This window comes from Melospiza melodia, chromosome 8 (genome assembly GCF_035770615.1).
Source record: "Melospiza melodia melodia isolate bMelMel2 chromosome 8, bMelMel2.pri, whole genome shotgun sequence".
NCBI lineage: Eukaryota > Metazoa > Chordata > Aves > Passeriformes > Passerellidae > Melospiza > Melospiza melodia.
This window is the reverse complement of record NC_086201.1, coordinates 28,004,509-28,018,579: the sequence shown is the minus strand read 5'-3', so window position 1 is coordinate 28,018,579 and position 14,071 is coordinate 28,004,509. Positions and strand designations below refer to the sequence as shown.

Genomic DNA, 14,071 nt, shown 5'->3' with positions numbered 1-14,071 from the left:
CAACCCATCTCTGCATTACTTTCCATTCTGCTCCAGGTACATGTTCCCTTTTGTGTTTTATTCCTGGGTAGGATTTTTTGCCTTTTTTCATGGTTGGACTTTTTGTATATGTGTTTGTTTTTATGATATATCTATCTGACTTATTTTGCTTCACTGCAAATTTAAAGAACAATTTATTTATACTCCTGGGAATGTTTTTTAGTCTGAGAAGCAAAAGGCATAATGGACCAGAAAAGTCTGCAATGAATCTTCCCACTTGTTGCATGTGGAAGGTACTCAGTACTACAGTAATGGAGGTGATTCAAAAACAAATTAAAAGGGGGTGGGGGGAACACAATCTGAAATTATGTGAAGGTAAGAAAGGTGTGTATTAAAATAACATCTTCTATTCAACAAATGTACTCAATTTATTCAACAGATTAGTATTTTAAGTCAGAGCTGCTAACAAAAATATGGCTTTGTTACCGTTCACTGAAGAACCTTTAGTACCGAAGTACCTTTATAGTTCAGTTGTGATAGCTGGAAACTTATGTCACTCTAACCACATTTTTAAATAAATGCAAATCTTTGCTGTGGTGATGACATTCCAGACCAAGTCACACCTTGTTCACATCAGATCCCAAGATATGTTTGAAGTAACTACAGGGAAAGCTCTTGACCACCACAGCTTAGTTTTGTGGTAGCACTAATATTGACTTCAATTAATCAAACCATCAGTATTTATCATGGGGAGAAATGTGCTGAGTTCTGGGGCAAAGTTTAAGCAGACAGGAAGCATTTTTAGTATGCAGTGTGGGTCTATCATGAGCATTTCCTTCAGTACTGCAGACAAAATTGCTAAGTCTATTTGACCTCATGTTTCGAGGTTGCACTAACATGATCACACACAGAGAATAAACTGATACTACAGAATATATATGCATTTCAGCAAGATTAGAAAGACCATTAAGTCTGGTCCTGAATGAATTATCCACGTGGTATTAATTTTCCTTCCCACTAGAGGCCACTGCTACCCTGCACGGAGCCCCTCCTGGAACAGCACAGGAGACACATTCCCTTTGGCACCTCTCCACATTTACCTGACAGGTACCTGTCAAATAATAACCTTTAAATCAATGACAAAGTCTACATTTCCCAGCTCATTTTGCATGTTACATAATTAACACCCCACACATGAGGAAAGGAGCAGGCTGCCAGCAAGTGCAAGTTTGCAGGCTGGCTCAGGAGGAGGAGGAGGAGCCTGAAAGAGGGGGGTGAATTTCTGTGGTGCTGCCACTGCAAATGGGTGCAAGTTTTGAACACCAGAACATTTTCATTGCCAATCAGAGCCCACATTTATTTTTCAACCTTTCTTCCAAAGGAGAAGCAGCGAGGCAAATGTTCCCTCCTCCCTTGATTATTTGGCTGAAGAAGCAGCAGGAGAAGGTGTCATGAGGGAAACATCACACCTCCTGAGGAGTAGGTGGTGACAGAGAGGGGCAAGCAGGTAAGGGCAGAGCAGTAATGGTATGCAGGAATATGGGGTTCTGTATGAGGGAGGACTGAACCACAGGGGTAGAGGAGAAAAAGATGAATGAAACAGTAGAAAAATGGTTTAAATGTACAACATCAGCAAACAAGTATCACTCCTCAGGACATGTGAGAATGTTCTTCCCTTTAGAAGAAATGTGCATAGCAACAGCAGGTAAGTAAATGTACCTGCTTCAGTGTGGGAGGGTTCATACCACAGGGGCAGCATAAGATTCCACTCACCTGAGGCATGGAGGGGGGTCCTTTTGGTGACATTGTCCTTTACAGTGACAGAAGCACCCTGGCTGATGAGAGCTTCCACACACTCGGCATGGCCTCTGAACGCAGCCAAGTCCAGAGCAGTGCGTCCCTTGTCATCCTTGATATCCAGATCCACCAGAGACTGCAGAAGCACCTCCAGAGCTTGATGATGACCATTATAGGCCTAGAATGATGAAATATGTCATGTAAAGGACACAATTCCATCTTTCAAAGACCTTTCCCATAAATTCTGAATAAAATCCAGCCCACAGAATATTTCCTAAACACAAAAGAAATCTGTTTTATTGATTCCTTATGACTCTCTCTTCAGCCTGAGAGGATTTTTCCAAATTTCACTGTACTCAAGAAATTACAGCATTCTTGATTTGCTCCAACCCAAAGTGAGGAAATTTCAGGCAATAATTTGCCAAGCCAGCACAGGTCAATCAGCAATTCATTTTTCACATGCTACAGTATCTGACAGGGAAACATTTGCTTCAAAAACCAGATTCACTAGAGAGCTCCATGGATTATCACCTGACTGGTGCTGAATTCAACACATGTGCTGGTCTCCAACTAAACAAAAGCAATTCTCAAACCAGATTTTTGTGCAAATATAAACACAAACTTGACCTGCTGTTTACAGCTGAGATTTCATGGAGAATTCCTGCCAGCAGAATCATTTGGTAGAACAACTACAGTGGACAGGCAGATGCACTTCCAGACCTACAGCCACCCTGGGGCCAACAGCACAAACAGGGGTGGCATTGCAAAACCAGTGGACAGTGCCAGAAATTGGAAAGGTTTTGATCAGCTTTGTAGGGCCTGCCCTCCTCTCTACTGTCATACTCGGAGCATCCTTTTTATTTACACCCAGTTGTATAGTTAGTGTTATCAGAGTTGAAGATGTGAACTCTCCATGCCTAAAGACATTCAAAATGTGATGGGGCACAGCCCTGAAAATATCTGCTCTAGCTGATTCTACTTTTACCACAGAGGTGGGACTCAATCTCCAGAGGTCCAGGTCAACCACATCAACCCCAGCTATTCTGTGATTGTGCACAAGGGAACTGGGAAGAGGAATCATGAATCTTGAGCTCTTGGGACAGGGGAACAGCTGTTATCTCTGAGGCCACCTCTGCTGGATCCTATTGTGACGTGCCAGTGTCTGTACCATTCTCACAGGGCACTGCTGGGTCCCGTCCCACACCCTGCTGTGTACCAGACATTCTTTTTGCACTGCACCTCTCCACCAGAACATCAGAGAATCTCATTCCATGAGCAAAGCCTAGGCTCAAGCTTTGGCCACATATTTATAACCTAGTTCTAAATACAAGTGTGAATTTCCATTTAATTTCACTTCAGTGTCTGTGTCATCTTCTTACCCAAGTGTTAGAGTCAGGAAGAGCCAAGAGCTTCAACTGCCTAAAACTTAATTAACGATTCCAGCCCAGAACCTGGGTTTGTTACATCCCTTCCCACCTTTTTCAAAACAAGCCCACAGTTAAACTTGCTTCAAAGACAGAGATTAAGGAACTATTCTAGGAGATACTGATCAAATGCTGTACACATCTCGTACTTACAGCTAAATGCAAAGGACTTTTTGTAGCTGCAGAATCAGATTCCTCAAATATATTGTTGGTTTTTTCCAGAAGCTGGGAAGAAAAAAAATAAAGTCTTAAAACATTTTTACATGAGACAGGATAAATTTTCATGGACTATAAATCTATAAATCAGCAAAGATGCATTTTGGCCACAGTAATTATTGAAGGATTGCAAAGTATTTTCAAGCTTTTCTGCACAGGGTAAAGCAATAAAACCAGCTTAAAAGCTTGTCATGAACATCCTTACCCTGATTAATTAGTTTCCATGAAATCCTGGGGCCTGCTTGGGTGAGAAAGGAGCCCTTAAAACAATGGATTTGTGGAATAGAGCCCTCAGTAAATTTACATTGGAGAAAGCTCAGTTTCATGATTATACAGCATGTGCAAGCCATGTCTGATACAGTGTTTTGGGTAATTCTGACACATAATTAGCACTGGGAATAATTATAACTGAGCTGTGAATCACTGATAAATTATCAAATTGACTGAAAGAACAATCTGCTCCTGCAATGACAGTCTTCCAAAATGCAACATGTCCCTGAACTCTTACAAGCATCCAGTGATATCTAGTAACAAATTTGTATAATCCTCTTCATTTTACAGCTTAAAACCAAGGACATTTCTACCCATCTAGAAGGAGGAGCTGTGGAAAAGCACCACTCCACAACAGGACATGAACCTGACAACTTATCCAGCTGAGGCTGCAAAGAAAATCATGCACAGTGTTAAGAATACTACTGACAATTCAACAACTGATGAGTGGCACTTCTCATGTGCTTGGCCTTTTGCTTAATAATTACTTAGAGTTAGTCTCCAAAAGCTTTGGGGCTGGAAATTAACATTTTACAGAAAATCACTAATGGGAGGTTGTATAAAAAACATAAAAGCATGACAGTCAGCTAAAACAGACTTGGAATTTTTCTAAGGCTAGAAGTACATTTTTCAGTCTTTTTCAAGGTTTTTCACTTGGTTGGCTGGTTTGGTTTCTGGGGTTTTTATTAGACACTAAGGAATTAATCCAAAGACTGAAAAATAATCAAGTATGTCAGGTTTTTTACAATCTAGACAATTTTAGGGTATGACAACATGGAAAATTCTCCAAAGAGACCACAAAAGGCTACAGGGGGTTTTGCCTGTGCTGCAAGATGATGCCATATTCCTAAACAATGATCTAGGCCTGAACTTTTGGTGTAACAACTTAGTCTACAATAAAAATTAGCCTTAATAATGCATAAGGTGTTACAAATCTCTTATCCTGAATCCTATGGAAAAGCTAGAAAATTAGGCAGCAATGTAATTTACTTGTATATTTTGTGCCTAGCAATATGTCAAGACTATGTGTTGATAAAAATCATAAGCAGGTAGGTGTGTGTATTAGCAGGTAATGCAAATTTTAACACTTCCCTGCAGCTAAGAGGAAGGGAAAAAAAAAATCAAGCCTCCCACCAGTTTCTTGGTAGGTTTGGGGCAGAGTTAAGAAACTCATTTGGTGTTGCCATGTGGAACCACCTCCAGTTAAAACACTGTTCTTCTCTTATATAAGAGAGCTGTGAACAGGATGAAGCCGTAGCCAGCTATGAATACACAACTGCATCTGATTTTCTCCAGTGAGTAAACAAGCTAAAAAAATCCCACTAAACAAAGCCAAGCACTAAGCCTGTTCCCCTGCCTACCTGATAGTGGCCTTTGATCTGTGTCCATGAGGCCAGCACAGCAGAATAATTTAGTAATTTTTAATTATATTTATCATCACCATGCTGAAATTCCAGGATCAAAATCATAACAAGTAAATACTTCCCTTCACCTGTCAGAAGGCTCCAAAAGTCTCCAGGAACAAGGCAGATAATTGCCTTTCAAACAGATGAAAAAAACCACAGAGAAAATTGACAAAATTAAGGCTCTAAAGGCACAAATTGTGGGATTGGAGAGCCCCTCACAAAAGGCATCTCCATGGCTTAGTCAAAGCAGCTTAGGCTGGTGCAGACCAGGCTTAATGAGCTTATTAGTCATAAGGCTGAATATCTCCATCAGAAAGTCAAGTGCAAACAAGAATTTGATGGCAAACCTGGAAGCTCTCAGAAACAGAGCCATACACTGCAAGAGGAGAAATTATAAAGGAGAACAAGAAGAGAAGATAAAAGACACAGCACTAATAATGTTTTTTTGCATTCCTTGTCAAGCATTGTTTTTTAACAATTAAGTCACTTGAATGATAAATGTAATGTAGAAAGAGATAAAAAATACCAAGTCCAAGTCACCAAGAAATCCTCCAGTTTTACCAGTGTTTCCATGGTTCTAAGGATGCTTTTATAGTAAATTACATGTATTTGCTATAATAACACATAGAACAGTGAGTCCTTGGGCGACTCTAGCTCCATTATACTTGGAAGAAGCTATCCATAGTTGCAGCTGTTTTTAAAAAAGGTAAATTTATCATTCAGAGTCATTTGTCCTGGCAGCCATGGAAGCTTAAATCCCACAGAGCAGTCCCAGCATGTCTGCTGTGCTGCAATCCATCCCTGCCTGTGGAGCTGCACTTCACCAAAGACACACAAATAAGCATGAATTGCCAACAGTTTATGGTTACTGGGGGCTGACTGGACAATGTCCCAGCATACTGCAGTTCTTATTTTTTGAGACTTTAAAAGTTTGCCTTGTAGCAGATTGCATTTATCTGTATTGACTGTGACAGATTTCAGGTGGATGTCAGAACTGTGCCAAGACCCTGCATGAGAGGGGCTCTTCCCTGTGGGCAGGTCAGAACCTTTCTGAAGAGAAGGGCATCCTTCTTCTCTTTCTGCCTCTTGGGAATCCCCAGCATGACCCTTTCACTTCCTGTGACAGCATCATTTAATACTGCAAGTAATCTTGTGAAGTCTTCTTCAGACTCAGGAACATGAATGCTTTGGGAGATGCAGACTAAGATTAAACATGATTATTCAGTTCTAGTCTTACAAACTAACAGCACTACAAGGTTACTATTATAAACTCTCTTCTCTTCCCCAGTTCAGCATGAAGATGAATAACTTTTACAGTTCACACCATTTCATTTGTGCAGCAAGGGTATTTACAGGCATAAGAGGATTTACTGTCTGATTTTATTCTGTGGTTATAATAAATTACTCTATAGCAGGATACAGTGTGGGCTCCCCCCTTCATTTTTGGGGCATTCAGACATGCCAGTTAATGAGTCAGGATACTTCCTATGATTTTCCTCATAATATATGCTAAAATTCAGCTCTGGTATTAAAAAACCAAAAAATAAAAGCAGCTTCGTGGAGCATATCACTAATTTAAAATTACCACAACGCAGAAAAAGTGATAATACTTTCATCATGCATAAAAGGTTTAAGCTGCACTTTTCAAAGCAAGAGTCAAAAGAAAGTCCAAGCCATAGACAATGAAACAATGGGAACTATGGAACTATCTCAGATCTTCCAAGAGAACAGAATGTGTGAATCTGTCCAAGCCATCATGCACAGGCACCTCCAGGCACAGCCATTGCAGTGCACTCCCAACAGGTATGTCCCAGGTTTGTGCTACCTGGCACTGAAGTTAAAGGGACTTTTCTTTGAGAGTTTTACTGTTTATTAAAGCAGCTTTGACATCCCAACACACACCCTGGCAGTACTGCTGGTGAGCCCCTGCAGTTTGGTGCCACTCACGCCAACTGTAAAATGGCAAAGCATTAGATTGGCTGTGTATATTCTAAAAATGGCCTTTACTCTGAAAAGTTATTCATCTAACAGTGTTCAGATACATCCACACGTGTGAAGAGCTGATCAAAAGGCAATAAAGACAAAAGAAATGGTTGGAATTCTGCAGTGATGCTGCTGATCACTCACAAGGTCATTCAGAAGTGGCAACTGGTCACGATTTTTAATGTCACTTTCAGAACTGAATACAAATATATGAGCTAGGTGTCACTTTGCATCTCATATTTCCTGATAAATTGGAACAGATAATTGTCTCTGCTCTGGGAAAACATGACACCAACAGCTTCTTATAAATAAAGGCTTTTCCAGCAAGTAGCCAGGACAAGATTGAAAACCCTCATCAGTTGTTTCTGATGACACAGAAAAGAGCAGTAAAATGAACCTCTTCACTACTTTATCTCTAATCAGGGAAGTACATTTTAAAAATCTCAGAATTATTCCTAATTGATGAAAAATTCAAAAGTGAAGTGGCACAAATATATCCTCAGGGGAACCAAGCAATCCTGTAAGCTCTCTCCATATTCGTAAATACACATGATCAAATTATTTTATTTTAATTATTTGATCAGGTTAAAACCAATGTGCCTCTTAACCTAGTGCTGATGCTTTCCTAAGATCAGGCTTTAAAAATCCAATTCATCAGTACTGGCATCAATTTCACTCACATGCACAGATATGGGTGAAGTTAAATTAAGCAAGAAGTATTTTCACCAGAGCTCAGGCTGACCCTGAAGAGATGTGTGAGTAGCTCTGTGCAACTCCCCCAGTACAAAATTTAAGTACCCAATACCCAGCAGAGCAGTCACCACCATGCAAACAGGACACTTACCTGGCATGTCAGAGAACACTGTTCAGGGCTTTAAACATATCTAAGTCTGAAACTCAAGCAGCCTCCAGGCCCTGGGCTGTTCTCAGCTGGGGCTCTGATCTTCCCTTGGAGCTCTTCCACTCCATACCAAACCATTTCATGTTAAGCCACAGGAGTGCCATACTCAGTGGCTCATAGGGACAGGTGATTGTCACCCAGTGAGTGTTTAAACAATGCAGAATAGCTCCAAATGAGAGTGAGAGATCACCCCCAGCACCAGCCTGCATAATGTGTGGGTTACTCCTCGGGATGTAGAAGTCCAATTCCTTTGTCATTCAGAGCAGAGATCTGAACCTGGGACTTCCACACTCAAATAACATATATCATGTTTCTTTCTGGCCAGAAATTCTACCTCAGAGGTTCTGTAAAACCTCACACTTTCCTTTAAGGACTCTCTTTTGCAAAATCATACAGCTCTGCAAAAGATATAGGAAGGCTTATATTTAGAGAAATTATTAGAAGTTTCCTCTTTAGAGAGAAAACTTGAGGACTGGTGAAATACAGTGACAGTCAATTTTTAAAATGTGCATTTCAGTGTTATTTTTGCTACTCTCCTCTCATTTGAGCCTCTACTCTGAAACACACACAAGTACTTTATAAATTCAAGCTCGCTTGAAGCCACGTAATTTACATTTCCTCTCCAAAACACTTTAAAATTGGCCACAAACTTCTAGAAAACAGCCAAGTGTGGTTCCATTTCACACTGCCAAATGCAGGGTTACTTTAACATCCAGGGAAGTGTCATGCCAGCCAGGTACGTGCACTGGCCTCACAGCCCCTGAGACTGACTGAGGAGAAGCAACAGCCTTGAGCAAAGCTGGAGCCTGCAAGCAGCAGGAAGAAGGAATTCCAATGGAAGCAGAAGCAGCACACATGCAATTGCTTCAAGGACATGGCATGCTGGTTAAGAGTTGTGATTCTTCTTCCTCGGGCTTCACCAGAGTGAATACAAGGATTTGCAAAATACTAAGAAGTTGAAATAAAGATACACAACATGCAATCGCTTTTCATTTACTCACTATATCCAAGGGAGTTTTGCTTCCAATCTAATTAAAAATGTCAATCAGAATGAGAATAATTAAAGACAGAAACACCCAAGTGTAATGGTAATCTGAAAATGTTTCTTGGTTTATTTTTCCTGTACAATAACTGCATTGCAAGCAGTGCATGAACAGAACCATGGACCAGACCCTATGTGCCCCATCCTGCACTGTCCACACCCAGCAGAAATACTCCTGAAGCAATGACCCCACAGCCACTGTGGATGGATATAAGGTACATTAATTCATAAGGCAGGAAGGAAGAGGGGAGAATAATGACAGTGTTTAAGATCCATCTCCTCAATTGACAAAACACAGATCAACAGATATATAATACACACACAGTGAGAGGCTTTGCTTAATGAAGTGAGATTGCTTTGCAAACCTACAAATACCAATAAACCAGTGACAGTTTCTGTTTGAAAGTCTGCTCATGCAGGCAAACATCTTGCCTTGGATAAATAAACCTGACTGCACCCCTAAAATCCAAGTGACCACAGCTCTGAGAGCCTAATACTCTAATGCAATGCGCCTTGATCAAACGTCCTTTTCTTTGGATTCAGTAGATTTGAGGGAGCCAGATATTCTTCACACATAACATTTAAACACCACACACACAGATACACAGAAAGGTATTTCAGGGAATGGCAGAAGTCCACAATCTCTTTCCTAACTGAAGGAAAAATATCTCCTGAAGTTCTGCAGTGGCCTTGCTGTTCTCTGTCAAAAGTGTGTCTTGCTTCTCCACCCCAGGAAAATAAAAACACCGACTAAAAAAGACAAGATGTGTTAGAGAGACAGAAAATAAACCCCAGAGATGCTAAGCAATACTCTATCCTAAAAAGCAAAGTGCCAGCAGGGTGCCAGGGCAAACAGTAAATTCCTGACCTTGTTGATTTCCTAAGCAGCATTAGCGTTTTAGAAAACATTTTTAGAATCCAAGTTATCTGCTTTCCAAAACATAAAATCTAAGACAAATTGCACTTCTATAAACTAACTTATATCAGTGTATCTAGCCTATATGGGCTCCTACTGATTATTTAAACAGTGAGTCCGGGTACATATTGCACAAATGCTGACATCAAAGCTCAACCAATTAAATCAGTCTACTGTGATTTGGGGGGTTCTACAACTGACAGACAAATTAGGTGTATTAAAGTTCTTTTTGAGCATTAAGTTCCTAAGTTCTTCTCCTTTTTAGAACCACTTAGGTTAATGACTTTGTGCTTCTCTGCTCCACATGGAAAAGCTCTCATAGACACAGGTAGAAAGTAACTCCTCACACAAAACACTGCTGCCCCTGGCTCAGACAACATGATCCCTTTAAGAAAGAGGGTGTTGGTTGTGGAGACAGACAGGCAACTATGAAGGAGAAAACCCAGGTTGTTTCCCCTGAATAAAGAGATCTGGGTCAGAAGGCGGCCCAGGGGCTGCCACTGGACGAGCATTGGAGCCAGATCCCCATGTGGAAAAAGCTTTTTACCACCCATAGCAGCCCTGCTGTGAGTCACTTATCAGTAATTACCAGGTCCTGCTCTCAGATGGATGAATGAACACATTTGTGTTGGTAGGAGACAGGTAATTAGCAGCAGCCACACTGGAGATTTATGGAGTCAGTGACTGCAGTTTCTCGCCAGGTTAAGGAGCCAAGTGTTTGAAGGCATGGCTTATCTGCCTTGCAGTGCAGAGCTGCTCTGATAAAGGTGCTCCCCAGCTCTCCATTCCCAGTGTGTGCTGGCCACACACCTCCCTCAGCCCCTGCTCCCCAGCACACACAGAGGGGTTTGCCTTTTCTGCTGGGCACAGCTTTTGGTTTAACCACGCTCTCCTCCCGTCCCTAAATGATTTAGCCCCTGTAACAATTCCATTTCTGTCAGTCAAAGAGGGAATTACATTTGCTGATGGAATAAAGAGAAGAGCAGATTAAAATAAAAAGTATCCATAATTTCTTATAGTCAGAGGAGAGATTCCACTGGAGGAGACAGGCATTTCATTCTGTTTGGTCTAGCACTGCACAGAAACCTGGTTTTATCAGCACAAAGTGCTTGACTGTCTCTCCAGGTAGAATTCTAATGTGAAATTACAATTTAAATTCCACTCTTTTTACACCAATAAAGCTCTTGTGATAAGAGATCATTTCAATGTAAAAAAACCCACAATATTTTTCCTTTTTTCAAAGGGTTTTGGTCATGGGATCAGCACTAAAATACCAGGTAGCAGTGATGACCAGTGTCACTGACTGCCAACAGCAAAGTCAGCCCCAGCCTAAACAAACCTGAGGTTATTTCTGGAAGCAGGAAGGCAGGTGGGAGTTCCAGTGGCTTGCAAGCGCACATGCCCACCACTCAGCCTTTATGAACGGCTCCCTACTGATGGAGAGACAGCTGAGGAATCAGCTTCCACTCTTCTCTTTTAGCAACATCACATCATTCATTGCAGGGCAACTACCCCACTAATACTCCAGATAACCTAAAGGTCCTCCAGGAAAAAGCTTCTCTTGTTGAGCTCTTGTTGAACACACAGAACATAAATTTGGTTTGGGTCAAAGATATGTCCTTTTCACTCTTAATCCTTATTTCTCCCAATACCTCCCCACAAAGATATGCAGCTAAGTTCCATCCAAGGTATTGGACTCATGGGAAACACAAAAGTCAAAGAATGAAAATATGTTTCTATAGATAAACCAGTCCTTCCCTAGCTGCATTCAAATGTGTAAATATTTTATAATGCTGAGAAACTGTGGTGCTTAGAGCACAGACCAAATTGCCCAGTGAAGGAAACTCCACTGGATAACACACCTTTTTCTGTGGACCTACTTTTAAAAGTGAACATTTCTTTAGAAAGAAGTTCTCTTAAATACCTACTAAAAAACTGTGGGGGAGGGGGGAAGGCAAATAAAAAATAATCTTACAAGGTCTTTTACAAACTTGGCATATTCTGGAACACCAAAATAATTCCCTAACATTTTGCTGAAGTCAGGTATTGTGTGTGTAGAGAAATATTAGTAATCATGATTCATAGAAAAACAAGATTATTGTTGCACCCATCTTGACTTAGTTTTGACCACAATTAAAGTTCCATATTTTATATGAACTCTTTCCTCTAACAAGTTTTAGGCCCATAAAGAACTGTCTTGTTCTAGGCAAGAAGATTCCTAGATATTTTCATTTATCAGCTATCAATAATAAACAAAAATATTTACCCAGGGGATAAATTAGTAAAATAACAGCTAATACAGCACTGAAAAATAATGGTTTATTTACATAATGCCACCTGACTTTGCTTTCAGCCCTTTTGCCATCCTGAATCCCAGCATAGCAAAGAAATCAGTGTAATGGTGGTGCCTGTATCAACTAGTTAGAGTTATCAAATGTAAAGTTGTTAAACTCAGGACCTGGTAACTCATGACAAAAAAACTGAGTCAGCTTCTTCTGACAGTGGGTACAAAGATGACAGATCCTGGTCCTGCTGCTGGATGAGCACAAATGCTTTCTGACACATTTACCCTTTGTATTCCAGAGAGAAAATGACATGCCTGTTACCCTCCAAACACCAGTGGAAAAATCCTGGTTCCCCAAATGGAAAAATCCTGGCACCCCAGCACAAAACACTGATCCTGTGCATGCAGAGGACTAAAATTTGTGGCAGTTGTTTTTCACCACTGTACACAGAACAGCTGGGTGACTCTAACTCTGTAAATGATGCTTGACCTTGGTTTTCCATACAGCAGCTTTAGTCACAAATACAGGAAGACTGACAGGGAAGAACTTGGAGTTTTTCTGCCTGAATACAGAACATTTGCTGCACAGCTGTCTCTGGCCCACCAGATTAAAAGAAAACCCAACACCTCTGACATGCTCTGCATTCCCAGCTCTTCCTTTTGTCTGCCCAGCTTAAGCAATGCCAGGATTTGACAGCAGATCATTGCCTGCAACTGAGATGTGCAGAAAATGTGCCCAGCCACAAGCACAAGAGAAGAGAGGGGGCCTTGCTCTGTGCCCAGTCTGTGCCTCAAGCACACAGGGACTGACAGGGAGGCTGAAAGAGAATCCCCAGTGAAGATGCTGCCCCTCCAGCCCCACGGGCACCAGAGATCAGTGCCAGGAGAAGGCAAGGCCAAACTCACTGCCACAGGCAACAAGGAGCAGTGCTATTTAAAGTGTCCTAAATATACATGCTTGCAGGTGGGAGCTAAAAAAGCTCAACACCCCACCTGAAATTCTGCCCCAGGCCTGCCCTGGCAGAGCTACTGCCCCAGGTTCCCAAGCTGCTGGCACCAGCTGCAGCATTTTCCTGTTGTGGCACGTGTGGTGTGAGAGCAGCATGTGCTGTGCAGAGCTCCTTCTCAATAACCAAATACTTGACTCTTCAACACAGAGAGAGAGAACCAAACAACACGTAACACTTAACAACACACAGTGTTCTCACTAAAGCATGAATAGCTATACAATTTTCCAATTGGAGCTTAGTTTTTGGAAGCAATAAAGTCAATTTATATGTAATACATACTACCTACTATATAGCATATATAATGTATATAGTAATAATACATGTAATATATATAATATATATAATTTTGGATCATCCTGTATATCAAGCAGTTAACTCTCACCTTAATGACACTTTAACAAGTCAGATACATCTATAAATCCATTCTATATACATCTCCCAAATCCAATGTTTGGCTAAAAATTGTTGGCAACTTAGAAGATGCAATTGCTAATCACTCAGACCCAGAATATTAAAAAAGGAATTAAAAAAATTTCAAAAAACCCCAAAATTCTCAGCTGCTTTGCATATAAGGTTGATTGATCTTGATTATGGTAACTTTATCAGTGTTGCCATTGTTGTGCCAGAGACAAAAAAGGAACTGCAGGTATGAAGCAAAAGTTATTTACTCTCTCAATATGCAGGTCAGATAAAGTACCCGGTGGATCAGGCACATTCACTGTCATTTACCAGCAACTGTCCCTTACTCCTGGCACTTAGGCATACACTGGGAATATTTTGATCACGCTTAAAATTAATTTGTGCATACATTAACTCCACTCAAAGACAACCCTTAAGCACCAG

The 14,071-nt window shown here is 40.9% G+C and overlaps 1 protein-coding gene across 9 annotated transcripts in view; it reads right to left on the bottom strand.

The window, feature by feature from the left end:
* Positions 1–14,071, bottom strand: part of ANKRD44 (ankyrin repeat domain 44) — a 131,160-nt gene that overhangs the window by 16,935 nt on the left and 100,154 nt on the right. For 6 of the 9 annotated variants that reach the window (XM_063162455.1, XM_063162462.1, XM_063162456.1 and 3 more), the window contains exons 17-19: positions 8,978–9,004; positions 3,354–3,425; positions 1,753–1,954 (exon numbers count right to left, since the gene is read on the bottom strand). In XM_063162455.1, coding sequence (XP_063018525.1) covers positions 1,753–1,954; positions 3,354–3,425; positions 8,978–9,004 — 301 coding nt within the window. The remainder of the gene's footprint in view (positions 1–1,752; positions 1,955–3,353; positions 3,426–8,977; positions 9,005–14,071) is intronic. The other 3 variants (XM_063162458.1, XM_063162459.1, XM_063162464.1) reach the window with 1 other exon arrangement.